General features: G+C 35.5%; 1 protein-coding gene across 2 annotated transcripts in view; it reads right to left on the reverse strand.

Annotated features, from left to right (window-relative positions):
* Positions 1-27,230, reverse strand: part of LOC123692833 (protein piccolo) — a 31,930-nt gene that overhangs the window by 1,465 nt on the left and 3,235 nt on the right. Inside the window, exons 2-27 of one of the 2 annotated variants that reach the window (XM_045637630.1) lie at positions 17,489-17,594; positions 15,121-15,320; positions 14,751-14,859; positions 14,570-14,678; positions 14,346-14,465; positions 13,814-13,946; positions 13,368-13,446; positions 12,725-12,866; positions 12,186-12,297; positions 11,802-11,928; positions 11,278-11,362; positions 10,830-11,018; positions 10,336-10,462; positions 9,922-10,011; positions 9,725-9,837; positions 9,311-9,435; positions 8,755-8,855; positions 8,346-8,499; positions 8,007-8,153; positions 7,503-7,709; positions 7,156-7,215; positions 6,858-6,969; positions 6,381-6,478; positions 5,895-5,921; positions 5,208-5,287; positions 120-3,666 (exon numbers count right to left, since the gene is read on the reverse strand). In XM_045637630.1, coding sequence (XP_045493586.1) covers positions 120-3,666; positions 5,208-5,287; positions 5,895-5,921; positions 6,381-6,478; positions 6,858-6,969; positions 7,156-7,215; positions 7,503-7,709; positions 8,007-8,153; positions 8,346-8,499; positions 8,755-8,855; positions 9,311-9,435; positions 9,725-9,837; positions 9,922-10,011; positions 10,336-10,462; positions 10,830-11,018; positions 11,278-11,362; positions 11,802-11,928; positions 12,186-12,297; positions 12,725-12,866; positions 13,368-13,446; positions 13,814-13,946; positions 14,346-14,465; positions 14,570-14,678; positions 14,751-14,859; positions 15,121-15,320; positions 17,489-17,589 — 6,494 coding nt within the window. In that variant the 5' untranslated portion in view covers positions 17,590-17,594. The remainder of the gene's footprint in view (positions 1-119; positions 3,667-5,207; positions 5,288-5,894; positions 5,922-6,380; positions 6,479-6,857; positions 6,970-7,155; positions 7,216-7,502; positions 7,710-8,006; positions 8,154-8,345; positions 8,500-8,754; positions 8,856-9,310; positions 9,436-9,724; positions 9,838-9,921; positions 10,012-10,335; positions 10,463-10,829; positions 11,019-11,277; positions 11,363-11,801; positions 11,929-12,185; positions 12,298-12,724; positions 12,867-13,367; positions 13,447-13,813; positions 13,947-14,345; positions 14,466-14,569; positions 14,679-14,750; positions 14,860-15,120; positions 15,321-17,488; positions 17,595-27,230) is intronic. The other variant, XM_045637631.1, reaches the window with a different exon arrangement.

The following is a 27,230-nucleotide window of genomic DNA, read 5'->3' on the forward strand; positions in this document are numbered from 1 at the left end:
GCATTAGTGCTATAAAAATTTAATACAAAAGCATGAAGCGTGCACAAGAGTAAAATCTTTTTATTGGAAGAGTTATTCAAGATTATTTACGGTACATAAATAGATTACAATATACACACCTTGACAGCGAGTCCTTTTCTGGTTCGGGCTTTCTCGTGACACTGATCGAATATTTTCTTTGTCGAATTTTTTCAAGAATATTTTCTGGACTCGGTTCTTTTTCGCTCTCTTTTAGTATTATTGCAGGGTTGCGGGTACGCTTAGGCCGATATGTGGCGTAGTTTCCGGGTGAATACATGGAATTTGTTCTGTTATATTTTTGGGGTTCTCTAAGTAAACTAAGACTAAGATTTTCTGTGCCGTCTGAACTGTCCATTAGGGACTTCGTTCTCGAATATCTGTTCTGACTATAGGACAAAGGCTGATCGTAGTCGAGGTAGCTGCGTCCCCCTGAATATTTTCGAAGGTCATTTCTATCGAGAGATCTGTACGTGTCCACTTTATCATTTATTCCATCGTATCGTAAATTACTTCTAGTATTGACGGGCAAGTCGGCAAGGAGAGATCTATAGCGATCTGTCGACGGCGACAGGTCGGATGCGACGGAATATCCAGGCGATAAGTCGTATGTACTGGGAGAGGTAGGAGAAACATCATATTTCGTTTCCGAAGGTTGCGAGTAAAGTCTCGCTACGGGATCATACTCAGTTGCACCTGGACCGACTAAATTACTTTTTCTCCTTTGTTTCTTTTCGTTAAATCTAGAATAAAAACTTTTCCTTCGTATTCTGTCCACTATATCCTCTTTTTCAGGGGTCGTGGAATCGTGGCTACGTAAAGGCCGTAGACTGCTAGGAGACAGGGGATTTTTGTCTTTAATTTCAGCACTTTGGTCTGATTTAACATCAGAATTAGAATATACTGATCTACTTCTAGATCTACTTCTACTGATAGTGTCGCTCAAGTCCAACTTTCCCGTTCCGTCTGATATCACTCCATTTTTCTCTTCTTCGTATATTTTTCTGTTGCTTTCCTTGTCTAAAGAGGTGTCCATTATTTGAGGTTCTATCACAGGATTTGTAGGAACTATTTTTTTAACTCTAGGTAGTTTTGAAAAATCTAATTTTAATGAATTTCTAATATTCTTTCGACTCGATTCGTTTTCGATTTCATTTTTTAGCGGTTTTTCATCAATTTCTAATAAAGTATCATTAACGTTGTCATTGTTTGCTTTATTATATTTACTTTTTCGATTTAATCCATTTAATAACAGGGACGACGGCCTTCTTGCTTTTTCATTATCATTTTCTAAAAAATCAGCATCTTTAAGCAGTACATCGCATTCGTTTATCGTTAAGTTGTCTATTGATGGTTTTTCAGATACTACTGCTTTTGTAGATTTATCTTTTGCATCGAATTTTTTAAATAGTCCTAGTACTTTAGATACAGTTGTTTTATTCTGGGCGTTATTTTGATTCTCGAGAGCTGCAACATCAGTTATCGTAACGGCTCGCTTTATTAAGTTTGATTCAGTTGGAGGCTCTACTGGTACAGAATGTTCTCTTTGAGTCCTACTTAATTTAGATGTTTCTTTTTTATTTTCACTATTTGTTGAACTGTTTTGACTCTTTTCTGGCGAGTTGGATTTTGAAGAAGTAAATTTCTCTAGTTTATGACCTATAGATTGCAGCATTGATTTCTTTTTTGTAGTAGTTGTTGTTTTGGAACTATCTTCGGGAGTTTTATCCTTTTGTTTTTTCACGACCTTCTTTTTTTCGGAAGTGGATTTAGTATCATTTACGTCTTGGTTATTTCCTAAGTCAGTCTTTGATTTTGATGAAACTTTTTTAATTATTTTCTTTTTCACGGCTACTTTTTTCTCGCTTTGTTCACTATCAGCGTTTTTAAGTTTTGAGTCATCTTTTTTAATGGAATTATTTGTAATTTTACTGTTTTTAGTAATTTCAGAATCTTTAATTATTGTTGAATTATTATTGCTGGTTTCCGATCCATTACTAATTATCTTTTGTTCGACATTTTGTGACTTTTCCTTGTCTATAGAATTTACTATTTGATACTTCTTTAAAACTAGACTCGATGATGTACCATCAGTTGCACCATTCTTTTTTATAATCTCTCTATTTTTCGATTTGTCTTTATCATTCAAGCCTTCTTGAATTTGTCCAGATTCAACATTTGATGTAAGTGAAACTTTAGATTTTCTTGGTAATGTAATATTAAAACTAACTTCGATATCACTCTTCATTTCTGGACTTGCAGAATTTTCTTTCGAAGCAATATTCTTTGATTCGTCCTTTTTGGTGTCTTTAAGGAAACTTTTCTCTTGCGTTATAGTGCTATTAGGATAGCTTTTAGGCCTCAATAGCTTAGATTCACGCGGGGCTTGTTTATTGTCAATAGCGTCAATATCTTTATGATTTTTTTCGTCTACAATGTTTTTGGTCGTATTATCGAATGCGCTTACATTTTTCGCAGGATAACTCTTTGGTCTCACCAACTTTGTATCTTTGTTGTTAACGACATCACCATCTTGTCCCGTAGTTTGTGGATCATCGAGTTCCTTTTTCGTTAGTCGTTTATTAGATAGTGATGAAGAGTCACCGATGTTTTCTTTAATGTTATCTAAAATAGGAAAGAAAGGAGTATTCGACCGGCTGCGATCTTTCCCCAACAATATTCCGGTGGGCGACAAACACTTTCGAAACGAATCATTTTCGAGAGAGTTATTTTGAGATTCTTTCACATCGGTCGAACCGTTTGCGACGTTTTCCGCACATTTGTTTTTCTTTTCTCTTATCTCTTTGAGTATCTTTTGCGTCTCCAACTCTTTCTCTTTTTTATGTTTAGCGTATAGACTCTCTTCCGGGGGAGATTCGAAGAAATCCGACCTGAGGAATCTAGATATTCGTTTTCTAGGTTGATCGCCAGACAGCCTCATAGAGTGACGCCTAAAGCCTAACGACGAGGAGTTTCCTAAAGCGGGCGAGCCGTACGCCGCAATGTAGCTCGGGTCCGTGAGGATGCTGCCGCCGTCCGTAGTGTAAGTTTCATCCAATGAGCTCGTGCGGTCGGTCAGATATTTACGCAGCAGGGGGCGGTCGGGCGTGTCGCGCGCGCCCGACCGCGACCGGCTCGACTCCCGCAGAGACGAGTCCACTTTATTCGCGTAATCTCCGCTCGCATCCGAGGTGGGCGACGTGACTTCCCGCGTGGCGGACGAGCGGCGCCGCAGCCGGGGGAGCGTGCAGAAATGGGAAGCGGTAACTTCGGGCACGTCGTTATCTACGCTTTCCGGTTGCGGGTCCGGTTTGGGTTCGGTGTCGGTGGTCGGTTCTGCGGCGGGCTGGTCGGAAGGCGGGTCGCGGTCGGGCGCGTCGTGGGCGGAGGGCGTGCGGGCGGCGCGCGGGGGCGGTGCGGGGGCGGACAGCGACAGCGTGCGGCGCAGCTCCCGGGCGGCGCGGGGCGGCAGGTGCGGCAGGTGCGCGAGCAGCTCGCGCTGCAGGCGCCGCGACAGCGCCGGCGTGAGCCCCGACAGCGCGCGCATCTCGCGCTCCGAGAACTGTATCGAGCTCAAGTCCAGATCCGACAGGTCGAGCGCGCTGTCGTCCCGCTCGGCGCTCGCGCGCGACTTGCCCTTCTTACTACCTGAAATTCAACAGGAAAACACACGATTTCGATCATGCATAACGCTCGGGGCGGTATGTTTATGTACAGTGCGAGGGCTGAGTCCTTTCGCGATTATTTTTATTCAAATTTTTATCATGTGAGAGGCGGGTTACCGATGCGGTCGCATCGAGTCTGGTTAAAGGTTAATGAAAAATTTTGAGTAAAACGTTAGTGTTAGATCAAACTGAAAGCCGATGCAAACCAAAACACGAATATATGCATTCAAATGTTGCTTTAGAGTTCGATATAAAAAATGCGTTCTAAATTATTATTGTGCCATCAGCAGCGATTTACTTCAAACGTCGAATGCGTCTAATTCGGTGAACAGCCGCAGCGCGCGATGCGCAACACAAAACACATAAATGAAAAAAAAATAAACATAATTTAGTACCTATTCCTGCGTGTCGTTTGTGGCGGGTTTGTGGTTGGCGCTGGTGCCGCTGTGGAGTGTAGATTTGGTCGGAGCATGCAGTGTAACGCGCAACCCAACTGCAACCACACCAACACAACCTCACTACCGCGTGTCTGCCGGCGGCCAAGTGCCCCCCCCTCCCCCTCCCCGCGACCCCCGCTCGCCCCACCCCCAAAGGCTCTCAAGTCGAAACATCAAGTGCTACCACATCCACTATCTACACATATATGGCGTGATAACAAATAAGAACATATGAATCAGTGTCAGTCAGTTTTAATAGTCGCTGTTTGTAACACATTATAAAATTTTGTCTATGCGATGATTCCCTCGTTTGACTGTAGCGGGTCGGACGACCCATTTAGAATGTAATCGATGCATTTCATGCAAATTGTAACTACAAAAGTACACGATAATCTAGAGCAACGCAACATTTTCCTGCTATTGTTAGCGGGTAGGAGAAAAAACCTGCACAAAGAATGCAAATTGTAATACATTAAAACACTACAGTGCAAAACGTTAAAATAAAAATGTTATTAATAATTTAAGTAAAACAACACATAAAATATAACAGACTATTCTACAAATGTAATTAATCAATTTGTACAGTAGTCTATTATATTATTTAAATTGAACATTAATAGAAAACCAAAATGTGGAAAACGTTACTAATATCCGATATGTCGCGGTCTCGTTTTAATCGTTCCGTATGAATGGATGATGTCGATCGTTAATTGATTAAGTATAAGCTAGCTGTCTTGTGAGTGGTAGCCGTGCCACCTAGCTACTTGTGATGCGCTAACTTTTACTGATAATCAAAATTTATTCATGCTAAATTCAGATACTCAAATTTCCACTAATTTATATATAAAAAAATCAAATTTAAAAATTTCGAAACATTCTCAAACATTGTAAAATCTCTATAAAAAAATCCAATGAAAAAATTTTGAGCTCAAGCGTGTGCCGTGTGCAATGTAATGTCTGTACACTAAAATGACGCAAGCGTGCGAGACCGGTTGCCGCTCCATACACTATGTAGGGGCGTGTCGGTATATCGGCAACGTTTTCCCGTGCTTCAAGCGGATGCAGTGTGCGGGCGCGTCGCACTCACCTCGCGGCACGGGCGCGCGCGACTTGCTGAACATCGAGTCGAACGGGGACTGCATGTCGCGGGACGACCAACCTTCGCGCCTACAACACAAGGGTTATATTGCTGTAACATGGTTCCGCACACATTTACATGCAACTTAAATAGGATAATATATATTGACCACATAATACATAATATCATCAATACTACACACATTTGTGAGAATTATATGCTATATAAAAACTTTATAGCAAGAGGACCAGATTTTGATTATCGATATAAAATATCGGTCTGACAATGCCACCTACTAATTTTTTTTTCCGATATTAAATATTCGATATAAAATTAATAAATCGATCAGTTACATAGATCTTAATATTTATTTCATAAAGCGATCTTGTCTCTGTGAAATAACAATATTGAGTACACAAAATAAATAATTGAAACTCTCTTCAAATTTACACATTTTCATTCACTTCATATTTAAATACAAAGACAGCACTTTATTATTTTATATTTCTTTCTCCACCTCTTTTCCACTATTTCGTCTTTATATCACTATCAAATATTCCCTAATAATAAATACTTACGTCTCTGAAACACTTCTCTTATTTTCCGTGTACCTATGTGTGCTGCATGAAATGATAGTTAATAATAAAACATTGAACACAACCATAATATATAGTTATTGGGATGACATATACTTACATGAAATGCCTCCGTGGTAAGTGAGGGCTGCATGCGAAAAACAAATGTCATTAATTAATTATATTAGAAAAAAACAATGGATTAAGAAAGCAAATATCAAACTGTTTGCTGAAATTTTTCCAAAAAAAAACACATTAACCCATTGAGCCCCGAGCGGCCCGATCTGACCACGGTCCACGACACAATAGATTTTCTATTGTATCTGTGATTCCGGGGGCTGAGTTATTAATAAATTAATTCATGAAAAATGTGATTAGTATGTTGTAAGGGTAAAAAGTAAAAACTATTAGTACCGTAAGTGATTATTTTAAACAAGATTTTATGAAATCAATTAAATTGTTTAAAAAACACAAACCTCACATATTCTATTACCATAATTTATCTTGTATTAATAGCCCCAAATGTATAAAGATTGAGGTAAATGAAAGTTAAAATAAAATAAAAATTAATTTTATTTCATGTTAAGATAATCAAAATAATATATACCTGTTAAAGAACGGTGTATGCAAATTGTTGAAAAGCGAGTGCGGGTGCTGGAAGCCCGTGCCCTCTTCGCCGTTTAAGCGCTGAGTTAGCGCACGCACCTGTAAATTATTTGTACATGATAAATATTTTTACATTATAATTAAGAATTATCTTAATATGTGAATCTTTGAAAAATACCTCTGAAAAAAAGAGATTCCCAAAAGAGATTGGGAACCTTTGCAAAGTTAACCTTAAAGTTCTTGCTAGCCAATACTGAATTATTCATTTAAAACTATTCAATTTTATGCGATATTAGAACCGAGAAATTGATTTTTATAATAAAAGAACTTTAAAAACAGTCTAAGGGTACTTTCAGTCGCAAATATAAAACATGAAACAGATGACACATCACCTACGTAAATTTTTTTTTAAATAACAATACCTTCTAAAAAGGTCAAGGTATCTTTTATACAAGTGAATAAATAAACGTATATTTACCCTATGCAATAGAGTGGAGAACAGATTCTCAGCAGTGAGCAAGTGGAAGCCCTCATCTTCTTCGTCCTCCTCGCCTGAGCTTACAGACTCCGCGCGAGCCAAACGGCTCGATCTGGAATATTTATATATTTGAGATGAATGAATCATTTATTTTTATTTTTTTGCTAAATTAAAAAAATAAACAAAATGTATGTAACAATGTGTGTCCTTACATATTATGTAAATAAAAGCTTTCATTCTTAGAGAAAGTTTTATTTCGTTTTTGATATTTTATTTCTTCTGATTGTTTTGTACTCACCTCAATCTGTGCATATGAGTGTCATCTTCTTCTTCGGATTCACCACCGCTGACTAGGCTACTGTAAAGTAAAAATTATATGGTTCAATTTAGTATCTTTAAATTAAATGCACATTGCACAATTTAAATAAAAAAAAATCTTAATAAGATAATATCTTGAACACCTCAAGCAAATATCAGTCAGGCGCACAAATGGAAATATTCCTTTTACCGGCTCGAACGTGATCATTACCCCTTAGTCCCTTCCGTGCGTATTACACGTTGCGGCGTGAGTATTATTATAGACTCGCGGACTTACTTTACCCGCCTGAACGTTTTAATTTTCTTTATAATAATCCCGCCCCCTACCTGATGCGTCGTGGTGTTATTCTCGCAGTATGCGCGAGTGGCGATCGTGGAGCCGACTCCGGCTCGAGGCTGCGCTGGCGCGGAGTCACGTAGCCCTTGCCCTCCACAGCGATGGGGATTATGAACTCGCGGGCTGATTTCTTTATCGGCTCGCCGCTGCTAGGGCTAGCCTCGCTTGTTCCGGTTGATTCGGTGGATGCTAGACGCCTGTTAGTAATGGTATTTTTTAAATATCAATACAATTATTTACAAAATGATTTAGGATTAAAATATAGTAAATAAAAACCGATTAAAGAATGAATAATGACGATTAATTAATTTGAACGTTGAATTAAATGTTTCAACGACATGACGATGCTTAATTTTTTTAACAAAAATGTAAAAATTATAACATCGTTTTTTACCATCTTCAAAAAATAGTATTAGCATATATATATACCAAAACCTTTAAAACAATCACATAAAATAAACGTCAAACAATATAAGGCCAGTAATAAAATAAACCTTAGCGGTGTGTGCAAGCGCGGTGCGGGCTTATGCGCAGCGGGCGCGGGCGTAGGCGGTGTGGGGACAGGCGCGGGGCCGGGGGGCGGGGACGTAGCGTCCTCTGGCGCCATACTGATTGGTATGATGCGCTCCACCGACACACCCCTGATACGTACAAATATAATACACATTGATGATTTAAAAATTACACAAAAAATATAAATTATATATAGTAAAAATTAAATGGTTATATCTACTTAGATGTAGCTAGATAGAGATAGCGCGTGGAAGACAGCGGCGAAGCTAGTGACGTCACGCCCGCGGACTATATTTCAGCAATCACGTCACAAATCTCACCTATTGCGATGGTCCTCAACACGATGATGTGCCTCTGTCCTGAACAGCTTGCCCTCATTGCGCGGCGGTGCGGAAGCGGGCGGTGTTGAAGGTGGTGACGCGAGTGACGTCACACCCGCTGATGATGAACGCCCGTATGGTACTGGCGGTTTACCTGGTCATAAAAAATGAATTTATTAAAACTTTTGCTTAACGTGTTATGACGTATAACCTTTAAAAAAGTGCTTTACGGGCAAAACATACACGTCTCTGATATTGCAGACGCCAACGTAGACTAGAAGATGTATATATGCTAAACGTAAATCTAGAATGTTCACAAATTTAATGCTGCATAAATGAAAAAGTTTAGAATACATAAGAAGAACAAGTATACCAAATAAACGTTCAAAGATTTATAAAAAAAGCTCACCAGTTCGAATAGCAGTAGAAATGATGTCTCTAGCGGCGCGACGGCGGCTCTCCTCTCCCGCGCGCTCCTCCACTAATTTCGCCATTGAACTTTGCAGGCTTCTGTACAAAATATAAAATGTTTTATCTATAACATGTTACACTAACCATGTCTGCATTGTAGAACACATTCATACATAATAATACAAACGCTTCAATGGTATAATCCATACTAATATTATAAATGCGAAAGTAACTTTGTCTGTCTGTTACTCAATCACGCCTAAACTACTGAACCAATTTGCATGAAATTTGGTATGGAGATATTTTGATTCCCGAGAAAAGACATAGGCTACCTTTTATTGCGAAATATGCACCACGGGCGAAGCCGGGGCGGATCACTAGTTTATTATAAGCCCATACAGGTATTTTTTCCTCATCATCACCTACCCTCACTTTTTTAATATTGATTTATCCAACATCTATCTATATAATAATCTAGATCGAAGGTAATTCTTTTAATTTTAAATTCTAGTCCTTATTCGTTGATATAAGTAAAAATGTGAATATTAAAGAACCTTCTAGCATCCTGCAACAGCACGGCCGGGTCGACCGCAGTGGACGCGTTTGCAGGCTCGCTCTCAGTTTTCTTAACACCGCCTTTGTTCATTTGCGTTTGTTTCTCGTTGCTTTCGACTGGCGACTGAAAACAAGTTTATAAATCTATAATTATAACAAAAATCTAATCATATTTTCTATTAATAGTAAACGTTCAAATAAGATCGATGTTTCACTTGTGTTAGACTCAAAATAACTATTTTGTCATATAGAAATGCGTAACAGAAGAAGACAAGTGAGTAATGTAGAAAATATGACTGATACTAAATATGTAACGAAAATATGGCATATTTGGCTAAGATCCAGGCTCTTGTTATCAGTTAAATATTACAATTATTATATTATTTTATATTTTTAATTATGTTAATTGTTACCTTAGGTGGTTCGATGCCGATTTGTTGCAAACGCACTGTTCCATTATCAAGTGGTTTGTTTGATAACTCGCGATCTTCACTTTGAGCTTTGGGCTTCGCGATTTTCGACACAACTGCAATTGTAATAAGGTTGTTATTTGTTTGTCTTTATAAGGAGTATCTATTAAATATATTTTCTCAATGTTGTTGATTCAAACCTGGTTTAGAAACATTTCGTTTGATTTCTGGCGATGTGGTAAGAGACGCTCTTCTTTCGAACTGTTCCTTGAAGCTACCGACATGACCTCCTACAAGTATAACCAGATATTAAAATATGATACATAAGTAATTCAAATTATCGTACTTCAATTAATATTATTAAAAGTACTAATGATATAAATATCAAAGGAACTTGAACAAAATATTAAAAAAAATTGGCATTCAATCAAAAAGTACAGAGGAACAAAAGCGGACGAGAAATATGGTATGGAAAATTTCTTTTTTACCTACGAAAGACTGTAAATCTTAAGCATCGTTCCAACGTTATTTTTAACAATAGCAGACCAATGGCTGGTTCTTTAGAAGAAAATTCTTATCCTTAAGAAAAAATATGAATTAAATAAACAATTTACCTATAGACAATTTCTTTGGTTTAACTGGTGCGGGCGCTGGCGGAGTAGCTGGCTGTGCCGGCTGAGCTAGCGATAGAGACGTGAGCTTGTCTGCGGCCGCCGATACCGTTGTTTTGTTGTCTTCCACCTGTTAAAACAATAACGTTTACAATTTTATAATAAATGATGGTTTGGTAAAAGATGGATAAAATTTATACAAAGGAATTGAACGATCTAGCAGTTAATAAATTATACATAGTTGTTTGAGTTTGAGTTTTGAGTTTGAGTTTACTAATATCATAAGGAGGAAGATTTGTATATAAGTATGTTTGTAACAAATAGGCTCAAAAACTACTGGACAAATTTAGATTATACTTAGATCAGAATAACACATGATTTAAAGAACTTGAATTTTTCCGCGGGTGAAACCGCGGGGCACACTTAGAATGCGTATATTTTATAAATCTTTTGAATATTCAAATTTAAAAAGTCTTAAAATATTTCTCGATAATAACCTTTGTTTCTTCCAGTTTTTCTGGAGCCGTATCAATTTTGGCGGGTTTCTTTGGCGACACGACCTTCGGTTTCTCCTCATCTTTGGGCACATCTTTGATTTCAACGGTTGGCGCTTTGCTAAGTTCTACTGTGGCTGGCGCAGGCGTTATTGTCATTGTGGCTGACGATTTAAGGGATTGCTGTGGGGCCTGTATTTTCATAAATTTACCATATAAGTATGTTATATTTCTCGTTATAATAAGTATATGCAATTGTGACATTTTGAAAACATTATTTTGACAAATTACACTTTAAAATACTCCATAAAAATTAATACAATTCTTGGGCTAATTTTAAAATTTCTCATAAGGTAAAAGCTTTTCAGCAGTACTAAAAGTATATCTCTAAACTAAATTATCCCACTTTTAAAACGTTTCTAGAAGTTTCCAATCATTTCCCGACATTTACCTCATCATTATAATACTCCTGCTCGTCGTCAGGCACACTCGCCTCCTCCGGCAGCGCGGGCGGAGCGCCGGCGATACTCGCGCAACTGTACAATACAAGTATTTTATTAATTCTATAAATAGTGCTTTTTTGTATTTAGTACATAGTGAATTGTGAGGAGAAATTAATAATTGACTTGTTTATTTATACTTAAAAAGCAACGTTTTACTACAAAACATATAGCTGACCCACACGTATCACTGGACCCACACGTGTCACAGACTCACTCGTGTCACTGACCCACGTGTCACTGACTGACCCGCGCGTGTTTTAATATATATTTGGAAATTTATATTTTTATTTCAAAGATAGGTAATAGACTTTTTTATGATTTTAGTTTTTCAATGATCCAGTCTGAATTACTTGATGTTAATGAACACGTATGTATATTACATATTAATCTTAGCCATTGTTTCTGAATAATTCTATATGGAATCTTAAATCTGTCAAAAAATAATTAATTAAAATTGTATAATTATATTCACCTGGCAACCCTCTCCTTCTTCCTCTGCAAGCCGCTCGCGGACATGGCAAGCTCGAGCTTCCTCTTGTTGTCGCTCGCGGACACGATGGTGCGTGTGGGCGATGGTTTGATTGCGTCCTCGCCACCCTCTGTAATTTTATATATTATGTATTTATAATTTACATTAAGTTACCCAAAAAAAAAAATAGATTTGTTACCCTATGCTAACAATAAATAGGAAATGTGAATGAGTAAACAAAGTATATATTTACTAAATTGAACATGAATAAAACTTCTTTCTTCATTCGATAGTCAATGTAATCCCACCCACTCCTAAACGCAAAGTTAGAAAATTTCAACGAGCGAAAAGTATTAGTAACCCTAATAGAATACTTTACAAGTGTACCTGCTACAAGTTCCAAAATTCGTTTCTCGGCCGAGTTGCTAGGCTCCACTGCCATCGAGGTGGAGCTAGTTAAGTCTGTACAGCTTTCATCCGGTCCGCCTAGTTCTGATTGCTACAAAGGGAATACAAACATATTAAAAATAATAACAAAACACATAATTTTATAGGTATTTGAATTCATTGCAGGTTTTTGAGAAGGTGCAATTGCAATAATTGAAGTTTGAAGACTCTAATACAATAAGCTTCCAAATATCAGCGTATCTACCCTATATTACGTGGGTGCATTAATTAAATTGTGTGCACAATGCACATTCTGTATTGTTCCGAGGTACGTGCTCGTGCATGAGTGCACGTGTACATTCGTAGATGTATGCATATCTACTATGTACGTGTCAATACTTGTATGTTTTGTGTACAAACGTGTTGTTAATACCCGCTGTAACGCTTGCGTGTACGTTCATATGTGTGATTCCGTGCCCTATTGCCACCCTAGAGCTTGCATGTGCGTGTAATCATGTGTATTGTGTATGTATGCATACCTCATTCGGCACAACAACACTATTCGAGTGCGAAGGCGCGGCGGGCGCAAGAGACAGCAGCAAGTCGAGTCGTACGGGCGTCTGCGCCGCTAGGGCTTCAGCCATCTCGAGGCATGATGTCTCGCAACCTGTGTTCACCCACCTGAAGAGCATTTTTTTAAATTATGCTCGATCGTTATAATTAATAGGTAATAAATAGCTGTGACGGGTGAACCCGCAAAAGCAAGAATTTCTATAGCTTTTGAGTTATTCTGATGCATAAGCTACTCAGAGGAGTATCATCATATTCCGTTCAGTTGATTTTTGCATCAAAAAGGATAGGATGAAAGGTTTATGAGAAATAGCATAATTTATTTTTAAAGAATCCTAACTAATTTATTGTTTGGGTAGCCATTCCTTTTATTATTTGGATAAATAAATAAGTTTCTTCAATTTTTTCTCGTATAGAACTCTATATATTCGTTACAATAACTATTAAATACTGATAATCCACATCCTATTTACCAATTAACCGCATTTATGCGAAAAATTAATGAAAAAATGCGAAAAATTATTTGGTAAACGTCCATTCTCCAGTCTTTAATTGGGATTCTTACTGTAAGAGAAATTTAAAAAACATGCAATAATTACGAAAAAACCTTACGGATGGTCACAAATGTACACGATGTCGGCACGCTTCAACGGGTCCACCGTGAGCATGTCGCGAATTAGCGGCGACGCGGCTGTAATTAATCATTTTTAATTGCTATTGATTCTGGTTTATGCGATTATCTAAGTAATTAGCGGATAGCTATGTGGCAACTGACCGCCTTCTTGGTAGTGGTTAATGCGTGAGCAGAACTGTTAGGTCCTGGTCAAGTAATTTCAGTTTAGTTTAGTTTTATTTCAGTATCGAAATTAACTGGTGGAACAATAATGATGAAAGAAAATAGTTTTCAAAATAAATGACACACTAAATCTTAATACAAATAACTAAGAACAAGTCAAAATTATAGAAATTATAGTTTCCCAAATTTTATATCATAACATTTTAATTTAATTTACCTGTCATCATTTTATGTTTCAATTCATTTCAAAGTGCATACTTACTAGACGGATTTTTAGGTTCATAATAATCTCCGTTGCTAATTTGTCGAACAAGACGTTTGAAATTTGAGCCGTCGAAAGGCATGGCACCATACACCAACGTGTACAGAAGCACCCCTAATGACCAACAGTCTACCTGAAAATGTATGAAGAATTAATTTTAGTTTGTATAGTAGTTCATAATATAATAATATAAATAATTTCTTTATTTTTCTCACACCCCATCATCACATACCTAACTTAGTTTACATACATAATAAAACGCGCAAACTAAAGCGTATTTTCACCCATAAGCAACAAGCTCAAATCAATAAATGAAATAAAGATTAAAAAATGCCTATTTCAAGTAAATTATAATATGTAAAAATTGTCCATATTGACAATAAACTGCTTGAGGATCAACTCTCTATTACGCAATTATACCAGACAAACCCAGTCTTAATACTTAAGGGAGAAATACATTGTAACGCGATGATAAACGACCTGCAGGTGAGTTTGATAAACAAATTTCATATGAATTGGATAATGGACTCACTTCAGGACCAATATAAGGAGTTCCTTTAACAATTTCCGGCGACGCGTACAGCGGGGAGCCGCAGAACGTTGACAATAGTGACGTCTCTTTGAACACATTGGAGAGACCGAAGTCCGCTATCTGTTCAAACATATTCATATAAATTATTACTAATAAATATAGGCAAATAAAATAATTTTCTTAATACTATTTGAATGTAAAAGTCAGTTATGTTCATACTTTACCTTGGCACTGCCCGTGTCATCGAGTAACACATTTTCTAACTTTAAATCTCTATGGCAGATTTTATGTATATGGCAATAATATACAGCGGTTGCAATTTGACGAAATAACCTTAAAATGAGAGAAAATATAAATTAACTAATTCACAATAAAAAAATCAGCTATGTGGAATTGTATTCTAACCTTCTTGCTTCATCTTCTTCTAATACCTTTTTCTGACTAAGATAATCATACAATTCACCACCGGAACAATATTCCATTACCAAAATCATCTTTTCACTATTTTCAAATACTGAAACAAACCAATATGTTCATTGTTCAATTGTCTAACATTGGCTCGAGGTTTGAACAAAACAACATAATATCAAGAAGTATGTGAATAGAAGAACAATAGGTTCGAATTTATCATGACTGTATTTGATTTAACAGCAGCATTTGATTAGTTAGAAATTAGGGTTAAGCTTTTCAATGAAAATGAAAATAGACACTATTGCTGGTCGTTTATATACTCCTTCAATTGTTATTCTTAATTAATCATGATTAAACTTCTTACCTTCGTATATATGTACAATATTCGGGTGCCTGACCGAAGACATAATCTGCACCTCTCGTCGAATGCGTACCAAGTCAGCTTCTGTTTCAATTTTACATTTCTTTATCGTCTTAATTGCCACCTCTTGTCCAGTCTTCTTGTTAATTCCCAATTGCACTTTTCCGTATGTACCTTGACCTAATTTCCTTACTATATCGAATCTGAAACAGAAAAGTTCCAATAATTTAATTATTTTATTGCTTTCCAGTCTATTTACGCTCTATATGACATATGAGTGCTTAACTCTGGAAGAAAATAATTTCATGATAATCTTGCTTTGTCTTAGACAGTCTAGCGGTAATATGCACCTACGTCCTACAAAATTTTACCTTCTTCAAAATTATGGCTCAGTTTAAAATTGGGTGCAGAAAGTAGGCAACTGTGAACGAACTCTCATAACGTGAGTGGGACTCGTTTTAATAATAAAACCGTACCGACATTAACAGCAGAAGCATAGCAAATATTTGAAAATAGTTTTTATGCTAAAAATATTTTTTTAGAATTTAGTGAAAATATCCATTTATCACTATTATTGTGGGATGGAACAAATTTACAAGCTGCAAAAATTCCTCTTGTTTTATTTAAACAAATTCTTAATTTTTACGATGCTTTAAAATTTTTGCCTGAGGCTAAGAGCAATCAATAAACCTTTATAAGTTATAACGGATAAAAAGCGCATTACACGGCCACTGAACTCGTGTTGTTGATAAAATTCTGTTTGTTTTTAACAATGTCACGTTGGTGAGTATCAATTGCACTTTATCTGACGCTAATGTTTGTGCTAAGTGCATATAGTGGCAAAATATAGGAGGTGCTTAGCCTACAAACATGTAATGAATTGCAGACGGGAATCAAAGCGGCATCAGATATCATGTGATACGTCAATTATTTTATAGACATTTTAAGTAACTGTATTATTAGGTAGGTATGTGACTTTTATGTATATGTCCCTTTAACGAGATTTAATATTATAATACTTTTAAAAGGAAGTATACTTTAATAAGACATACAGCATCCAAATATGTATGCATAATATTATGTAAACACTAAACATTCAACGTAATAGTACAGTATACGAATTATTTACACAAATACTTTTCTCAACTATTATCACATGCTCTTTCAATAACAATTACCTACAAGTATTTGTATTGAAATTCAATATTTACAATAATAATTTCAGAGTATAGAATAATTTTCAATAAAATTACGTTAGTCAATGCAATCAACTTTTAAATTTTTTTACCTTGAAATATCTAATGCTGTCACTGGACAGTGTCCAAGCCTCAAGGCCATATAGAGCAGAGTCGATGTAAATCTTGAGACATTGTTTCGATTTTACGTTATAAAAGTAGAGCATAGTATGTGCTTGTATATTACGCAGATAATTATTTAAATTGTTATTTCAAAAATAGTGTGACGTCACCTACAACCTTTACGCCCACTATTTCCGATCCGCAAGCGTGGGTGCATAAATCTATACCCTAAAATGCGGTCACCGACTGCGCCTTTCCACGTCTCCCACTATTACTTTCAATATATTATTTTCTATTAATATTTTAACAGGTATATCGAGGACATAGCGCTATGCAACGGTGTCACGACTTCAACATTTTATTGTAATTATTGTAGAATGATCACGACAAGTGAGACATGTCGATATCTACTTCTGCCCAACTTTTGCATTCTATACATACCACCGACCAAAAAAAAACTTAGCTTTTGAGAATTGAAATGTGATTTATTTTTTTAACAAATAGAATGTTTGGAAGTTAGCAGAGCGATAAGTCATACGGACTATCTTCACAAAGGAATGAATATCTAAACACATGCTCACCTACAGCGAATTACTAGAAATACCTATGCATGTCTATAAACAAATGGCAGTGTTTCACATACCTATGTTGCTTATTTAATCAGACGTTGAATCGAGCATGATGCTGTGTATACTCAAGTAAGAGCTTATATTATATATTTTAAATCACGAGACGTTTTATATTAAGTGCTAATGATATTATATTATAAGGTAGAATAAAGACACACCACAAAAGCACAAAAAGCTTGTAGGTCCTAAAATTAGATAACGTCCTAAGTTTGACCACTGCAATAGCTGAACCCATTTTACTGTTTATCTTTCTACTTTTCTTGCTCTTTTTTCAAATCCGCCAACAAGGTTAAATGTTTATGCCTTATGGTACAGAAACATTCTTTCACGCTTGCAATGATCATCGTACCTAATGCTTGTATATAAAAAAACATTGCGTACAAAACTATTCCAGCAGCATTTTTTAGGGTAGATTTAAAAAATTCCAAGGTTTTGTTTTGTTACCTCTGTTTCAGTCGTAACCGATGATCGTGCAGCCGCACATCGCCGGTATTCTCGATACCGTCCATGATGTTGGCCGTACGCTTGTTTTCGCCGACCACCATTTTGTCTGAAAAGATATACAGTTTACGCTTATAAATGCATTCATCTAAATACATATTATAAGAATTATTGAGTATTAATTGATTTTTAAGCGAAGAGTCAATATAAAATAAGCGTAGTATAGAAGAACATACTACTGAAACATCAAAATTATGTGCACCATTTGGAATTCTTAGCTCTATTTGGTGATATTCTGCTACAAATTTAAAAGAGAGCTCAATAAATACAAGTTCTGAATTACATAACGCAGAATCATATCATCACAATAGTCGAAAGCTTTCGTTTTAGATTTATAGTTTAGAAGACACAAAATAACTAGTTGTAGCGATTCGTATTTCAACGAAAGCAGTCATTACAAAAAATACAAAAAACGCTACAAAAAATTAGAAACGCTCGTATTTAAAACAGTTTTTTGAGTTAACAATTTCTCCTTGAGCGTATACTGTATATTGATCAGAGCCAACAGCCGGCGTGCGGTGTGACGTAGAGGACGTACGAGGAATCGTAATGAGATCGTGTAGGATACGCTGGAGATTTATCATTCTGTAGTCTGTTCACGTATGCTAATGCTTTCTGTTCAACACTTCGCTGAATACAGTCGTCGACGAAAGTTTCAAATATATTTAAATTGAAGTCTGTGTAAGCTTTGCTGTGCTTTGTGCTTTGTGCTTTTTTAGATTATTATTATCAAAGTATCCTACTAATATTATAAACGCGAAAGTTTGTAAGTATGGATGGATGTTTGTTACTCTTTCACGCAAATACGACTGAACCGATTACAATGAAATTTGGTAGGTAGCTGAAGACCCAGTATGAGTATGTAGGTAGATGAATAAGACATAGGCTACTTTTTATCCTGGAAATCCCACAGGAACGGGAAAGCTATGCGGTTTTTTCTTTGGTTTCAAAGAAAAACCTGCACAGTTCCCGCGGGCTAGCTAATCTCACGTGTGCGTAGTGCGTACTAATCTAATCTGTCTTCTGCGAAAGTAATAATCGAGGGGTATATTATAGATTCGTATAAAAGTTCCAAATTTTTCCCAATTTTATAAAGTACCTACCTTGCTTTATGAATACCTTAAAAGTGGAAAAAAAGACTTTCGTCCCAACACTTACCATAAATTAACCATTTAGTGTCTGGCTTTCAATAGTAATATCATAAAAGTCTTATCCAGTTATAAAGCTGAATAAAAGAACGGTAGGCATATAAATCCGAGTCTTTACGATTCACAAAAACACACGGACACGTAAGCACACTTTCAAAATGATGCAAACATCTCGCTTTACTTAGAAATAATTCTGAGACTCTGTTCTAAGAACTTCGGTATGTGAAATTTAATCATGCATCAAATTTCGTCCCAGTTAAAACAATGATATTTTCAAACGAAAATAATCATGAGGAGGTATCTATTCAACATTGATGTAATGTAATCGCAGCTATAGTAGGAAGTTGAGAATATCGTCTCTCTAAGCTAATGGTAAACTGTTTCCTGTCTTACCTACTTCTTTTAAGGCACAAGTAAACCTATGTTTCTTTAGAGCACAATTTGGCATAGATTTATAATAGATTTTCTGTGATATAATAAATAAAAAACATACACAACTTTGACTTGCGGTTAAGCTGTAAGCGTGCCAAATTTTATAGTCAAGATGTAGTTTTTGCTACCTTTATAACATACTAGCTTTCCGCCCGTGTATAGTAGAAGAAATATATCGCATATCCCCGTTCCCTATATCCTACCTATGTATAACTCAGACTCGGATCTCAAGCTATCGCTGTAGCAAATTTTATCCAAATCGGTTCAGTAGTCGAAGCGTGAAGAGACACAGACAAATATCATTAAGAACATAAAGTCATAAAATTTTTACTAACTTGGTGAAAAATAGAGGTTTAGGCAATATTTTAAGGCTTATTATATTATTTTTAATTCACTAGGGACCTCATTAACCTTATATCGTACTGTACGAATATGTATTTAACGTTGACTTATGTATTTATATGACCATTCATCAAGTCATGTTTATTCTATGAGTAGGTACTTACTTGTTTATTCCCCAAGCGCTGACACGAAAGGAAAAAATGTAATTGTATTATTAATTCATTTTATGTGGGTCATTGGGTGGGGTAATTAACATATAGAAATGAAATAGTGTTCCTAATTTTATTTCAAACCTCTACATATAAAGACGCAGATCATCATGGATTCATTGCAATTCTTCGTTAATCATAAACATTTTTCAAACCATAAATATTAAATATTCCTTTAGTTTCTGACGAGGAACTCCATTGCAAGTAGTCTTTTGATGTAATTATAACCTTATTACTTATTAAGTTATTAGTTATAATTGACATTTTAAGAAGTTTTTATTTTTAAGTAGCCAAAGATAGTATTGTTGAAGCAGCGAATTATAAAAAGAGTGTAAAACATGTTTCGAACACCGATTAATCATTAATTTAAATAGACGCAGTCAGTCCTACTATTACGCTCTACTTGATCTTTGGCGGCATAAAAGTGAAGAAATTTTATTGCGGGCGAAACAAAACTAGTACACCGAGGTATCACGGTTTAATTTACGGTTTTTCTCATAATTCGAGTGATTGAAATGGAAAGATAAAGATAGATAAAAAACAATCAAATAAAAATTAATGAATTAATTATAGAAAGTAATTTCAGTACTACAACACATATAATTTGTGAGAAGTAACATTGTATTCCGGTAACAATATAGACTTCTTCAGGAAAGTCGTAATTATTGTTTCAATAGAGAAATTTTCGTGTTTTCCATTAAATCACGTTTAATGTCACCTTATGTATTTCAAAAACAATTTTCAGATTGCAATCAAAAATAATTAGTTACCACTAAAAAATTGTTTGTAGCGACGCAGACGCAACCTACGTCTGCTTTACCATTTAGTTTGAAGATCTAAATTCTAACATCTATTATTCGGAATATAGAATGCAACGTGATCACTTAAGTTCACAACGTGCGTGTATTACATTGTAATGTATATGCCTGTGTAAATACATAGTAACAGAAATAGAACAGAATTGAATTTGAGACAGTCGTTCACTCCCGCCCACTCGACAATCACGACGGGCCACTAGAATAATACGATACAACGACGAACAATAGCTTAATGTTTTATGAGTAATTGTCGAAAAATCGTTAAATACATCAAAGAATATTACCTATGATTGTATTCATTCATTATTGTTTAAGTTTTTGATATTAATTTATTATGTAATTATAGTGTTGTTTGAATTTAATGCACCCTTGTGGGTACGAGTGCATTATACGAATGTAGTTATGCATAAAAATTCGTTTATAACCGATTCCAAATAAAAATGTGTAACATCTCATACAATTTTGGAGAACAAAAGCACCCTAAACAAAAAAATGCGCTTCTTGTTGTCACTCACTAAACGAACCCCATCCATGTGTATATATACGCAAATATGACAAATATGAATGACCGCCGTGTCGTATTACACGAAACTTCAATTCAATCCTTACGTGAGCGTCAGTGGTTTAACTGTCTTGTTTACATTATGTTTGACGGCACTATTCACGGTTATAGCTGCGTGGTAATGTCCATTATGGAACATTAACATCGAAACCGGAAGATGCGGTCTAGCACTCAATATATCATTGCTAGACTAATTTGATGTGTTAATATTTACACATAACACTCATCTATGGTAATAGGTACTATATACCTAATTGTACAAGTTATAATAACTATAGTAACTTTGCCCTAATAGTCATTTCAAAATTCATATTATAAGAAGATTAACCGCATACGGTTTTCCTTTGTCCCTAAATAGGTTACATACAATGTCATATAAATTATAATGAACTCGCACATTATTCAAAATCATAACATTATTTAGGCCGTTTTGAAGAGATAAGATTTGACAGCACAAGGTAGCAAAAATTTGGGCTATTGGTACCTATAGAAAATGATATCAAACTGTAAAATATGTCATCCCAACCATAAAAAGCATTCCATATATTACAGGAAAAACAATTGAATTATTGCTAAAATATGGTTACTAGTTATAGATTCAAAACCACATAACAAAATAATAATTAATACTTCTGTGGATTCCCACTGAGAAAACATTACGGTAATAGGGTATTTACCATTTTGGATATAATATATTTGCATAGTCTCGTTTATGAACAAAGAAAATATTATTTGCACCGTCTGCGACCTGCAGCGCGCGATATTTCACCTCTTGCGTGTTTTGCATTTTTGAGAAACAAGTAATCTTTTCTAAGGCTTCATCCATATATTATTAAACCTCGTTCAGATAAGTTGATCCATTTACACGTGGAGAGATAGACAAAGCTACTTTCGCATCTTTATTCATCCTTTGTAGGTACCCTTCCGTTTATTGCACGCCTCATAAGCGAAGCGTTGAGGTGGGTACTACTGTCACTTCGCGCAAAACATCTGATTTTTCAAACTTAAAATGTCTTTATGTATCATACATTGCACTTGTAAGATAATACATACACACATATTAAGAAAAAACACTATTTTTAACATTCATGATATTTTTGATGTCATTTTTGTTATTTAAACTAGTTAAAAAACAGTTTAAAAAAGTTCTGTCTTGGACGTCCGTGTGTCTGTATGTGCGGAGGATTTTCTTGTTAACACGATAGCGACCGAAATACTTTACTAATCGAGTCTTTTTTTTTCTCTTACGCTTGAGTATGCTCAGGAATAGAACCCTTTCATTTGTCAGGGTCTGATTCGATGTGGTTTAATTGTTATTAAATAAACAAAAAAAAATATCGACTGTTCTCCATAATTTTAGTATATTTATATATATTCTTTTTTTTTATATTTATAGTGTACTCAAAATTCACCATTATAAACTCGATTCTTTATACTATAAGCCAAGGTTTAAAAAATAATTTGGTAGTCAGTCCCTTAAACCTGCGCAGTTTCACATCTAGGTGGGGCCACAAGAAAAATAGCTCAATTATTACGGTACCGCTTTCTTTACTTTTCCAACTATTTTATTTTATTTCTTTTTTATATTTATAGTGTACTCTTTATAAATAATCAATTTTATTGTAAAGGATGAGATTATGAGGCGTGCACTTTTGGATTTTCCAAACTATTTCTATACTGCGTTAACTTTTATTTTATTTCTCTTGATATTCACCAAAAATGCTCTTATTTTAAAAATGTTTGAACTCTTTCTAGTACCTTCAGGAACCAATTTATTCTTCAAACTTTTATGTTTGTTATCTTTAATAATTGCATACAGAGCGCGAAATCACAAAAAAATATTAAAAACACGTTGAGCAGTAATATGCAGAAAGCTGCAAAGCTTGAACTCTTTGGTTCCTATAAAAGTTTCACTAAAACAAACGACAATTAGAACAAAAATATGTAGGATTAGTCAGTCTTGAGTGTAGTTATTTATATACAGCAAAAGTTGTAAAAATAACTGACACTCGCATACATAGGACACATATTTATAGTTGTAATATAATTTCACTCATTTTAACCGTGTCACAGTGGATGTGTCATCTGTGCTCATTTTTCATAAAGTAATTCCCGTCTTTAGTCTCATTATTTTTAAATGATCTCGGTAATATTATAAATCTTAAAAATTTATTTGTTGCACAAACCTTCTGAAACTATAGATATGGCTAATTTTTACATGCAGCTAATTACCTGCATTCCGTAAGGAATTACATAAATATTAAATACAAAACTACACAAAACGAATTGATTTCAACAAAAAAACAAGGCTATTTTTTATACGATATCGAGTAAAGCATCATGATACATAATATTACTTTCTTATTAAAAAGGGTTCTTCTATACTGATACGATAAATAAAATAACTGTAACTATTAATAACTCAACCCCCAATAATGAATTCTAAAAGTGATAAGACGATTAGAAATCGGAATGTACCCGGCGTGTCTGCAGACGATACTTGCAATAAACACGGGTTACGAGGCGGAAGTAGGGCGCTCGGCAAACCGTACACGGCACCAATTACTTTAGTATCCATTATTCTGGTAGAAATAGAATATAACACTAACATAATACGTATCTTACATACACTTATAGTTTGTTTTTGTACCTAATTTAAAAATAATAAAAAAATTGCATGAGGAGAAAGTATCATTAGGCCGCCTTTACACCTGTAAGTTTTACTTACGTAAGTCACTTACGTAAGCTACTTACGATAAATTTTCAAATGTAAACACTCGTTGTAAGTAACTTACTGTAATTTTTTACAACTTTCGTAAATTTAAAAATTACAAGTCTAAACGTGTTCGAGTTTGCTTACGGAAGCGACTCGCAGCTTATTGAATTATTTTGATAAGTTGAGAACTCACCAAAACAATGTCCTCTAAACAAAAACAAAATAAAATCTGGTCACCAAACGAGGTAGAAGCTTTAATTACCGCTTTTGAAGCACGTCCCATACTGTGGGACTACAAAAATAAAGAATACAAAAACCGCGTAAAAACAAATTCACTACATGTTGAACTTAGCGAAATGTTTAATATCACTCCAGATGAAATCATTAGAAAGTTGCATAATTTGAAAGGACAATTTAGCCAAGAAGTGACAAAATTAAAGAAAAAGAAGAGCGGCAGCGGTACTAACGAAGTTTATGTGTCAAATTGGCGGTATTTTAATGCCCTTTCTTACGACTTGCCCTACTGATTTAATGTAAACGGGCGTGTAATAATTTATGTAAGTTTAAACTCACAAAAATTACGTAAGCATTATTTACTGTAAGTTTATTTTAAGTGTAAATGCAACCGTAAGTCAGTTACATAATTTTTACGAAAGTAACTTACAGGTGTAAAGGCGGCCTTAGATATATATACATGTATATTATCGTGAGTGACGACTTGGCTCTATTAATTTGCTTTTAAGTTTTAACCTGGTCGTAAGTCGCACTTTTGGCTCCTTTTATACTTTTCCGATTCATTTCGAAAAGCTCTTCTTGTATACTTTTCATAACCACAAAAATATAATACTGTTTGTACCTAGTACCTATATTATTATGATATTCTATGATATATAAAAGAGCTAGATACGTTACCCGCTCTCTATTTTGGCAAGAAAAAACTCAGGTAAGTGCCCGAGTTTCACTTAGTCACGCACCATTCAGCGTCGTGGCTGGACGTTCTTTTTGTATTTTAATCGGCAGTTGTTATTACGAAGTACATGAGTGAGACATGTATTATGTCTCGTGCGTGAGAGTGAAAGAGAGAACAACTGTATTGGTGATAATGCGTTAGTAAGTAGGTATGTATTAATTACGCTGTTTTTTAGTGCAATGATGTTGGCGTATGCCGCGTCTACTAGTATAATAGGTCATTGATGATATTAAATTAGAGGTTCACGGTGTAACATGGTTTTCGAACTATATTCGTGTTATAAGATCATTATTTAGTAATACGGAGTCGTACCATTGACCTTAGAGCGATAAAATCTAGTCAATAATTACACAGACTAAATACTTTATTTTTTTCTCCATCCTGCATATTATAATGCCACAATCTGTCATGTTTGTGTAAGCAATACCGTGGATCATGTAACAGAAGCCCTCCTCCGGCTAACCGCATCAGGAAGAGCGGTAAAGGTGTCAATGTTTATCGGCCACCACCGGCCTCATCGATGGCATTGGCGTCGAGTGAACGGTCACGTCAGGAAAAATGCGGAGCAAGTAGCCAATTAACATGCGAGATAGTGTGAGGCCGGCGTCTCGGCGCCTCTATAAATAACCACCAGAAGACTGCCATAGCCGCGATGCCGCCTGCCACCGATCGACGATGTAAAATGGAGGGAAGACATAAATCTCCGTCTCCGAACGGCGACATCACACGTTGATACATCGGGTCACAATTTATTACGAACCATTTTATGACAAATTGTTTTATTCGCTAGACGTATCGATCGAACGCATTTTATTAGGTAATACTTAAGTACGTACGTACGTAAGTCGGTAGATTTAGGGCATGTACAAAATTTCAGTTTCCTTCACGCGTGACGCGAGGAGTAAGCTGCAGCTGTTTTAATGACGATAAACACAAAAAAAGCTATCTTGCCATCATCAGGTCGTTTAGAGTGAGTGGGGCCGTATCCCGGAAATGCGTATACAGTGGGGAGGTGCGAGTTGCGACGTCAACAGAGGTGTGCGAGATGCCACGAGTGATCGCGCTATTTCTGTCTAGTCACCAGTTGAATAACCTCCAATCAGCTATTCGCACTTAGTTCGCCTACGATAGCCCCTACATAACTTTTAAAACGTGTTCTTAATGTACAACATTATTAGAAATAACCACATTAAACTTGGCACAAATACTACAATATTCTAATATCCTGATCTAATATTCTAATCATGCAATAGGTATTCCGATTCAAGAAAAGATAATTTTTATTGTAATGGAATTATGAGCACAGGAGCTTTTGGAAGACAACATCACGAATACATGTTAAATTGGGGACAACCAAATGAGGCTATAGTTTAAAACAACATGATTTATTTTGTTTAGCTACTTAAACATGCACGCTCCCAATAGAGGTGAAAATTATCGACGTCCTACTTAGAACGAAAGGACTCTTCATTTGAATTGAAGCCGAGTTAGGTGTCTTGCGAATGGAATTTTAATATAACTAGGTAGTAGGTATGTATTTACAAAAGTATAATATCGCAGGAATATCTTGTGAATGTCTGGGAATGAGAAGAATCTAAGGTTGTCTGATATAGGTAGATGCGATCAACTCTGATGAAATATCGTTTGGAAATTGTCAATTTTTTCGGCAAAGTTACAAAACGTAGTCTGTAAAAATCACGAGCATGCCTATAAAGGAACAAAAAAATTATCCAAGATACATTTATTAAATGCTTATCGTTAAGAATACATTTCTTCAAACTGAAATAACTAAGTCTGGGAAGCTATAAAATACTAAATTGCACGAATAACAATATTGCAATACATATAGGTACCAATACCATGTACAAATAAATAATGCCATTCTTTAGTTATAATATGCAAAAATGAGTTTGTATGTTTTTTTTCTTTCTTTCACGTCGGAAAGGACCGCTCCTGAATCCTGTGTAAGTATCTACATTGTTGTGTCTTCAAATAGAGCAGAGGATAGGATTTTTACTGCGGTAAAAGTTAAAACATCTCATTCCCATGACAATTCCATTGACGATGCGGGCGGAGGCATTCACAGAATGCTAGTTTACCAATAAAATCCGCAAATTAATTATGGAAGACAACTGTTGAGATCTAAAGTACAGTAATCAGTGACCAAATTAATCTTAAAGTTCAATGACAATAGGAAGGTAACTACGTGAAAATATGTATAACAAAAACGATTTTATATCGAAAAAGAAACTAAAAATAATGGCATTGCATGGAGGTCCATGACACGAAGCAATGAAAAAGGTTTTTGTGCTAATAACCACTTATATTAAAATTTATTTCAAAACATCAGTGGTTTTCGATATTTCTATTAATAAATCAACGAGTATATAAACTACATGTAGGTACATAGGTATTTAACTTTATTGAAGAAACTGCTGACGCAAATCAGCCCATTACATGACTAGGATTAATACGTAGGTACATTATG

This window comes from Colias croceus, chromosome 6, assembly GCF_905220415.1.
Source record: "Colias croceus chromosome 6, ilColCroc2.1".
Taxonomy (NCBI): Eukaryota; Metazoa; Arthropoda; class Insecta; order Lepidoptera; family Pieridae; genus Colias; species Colias croceus.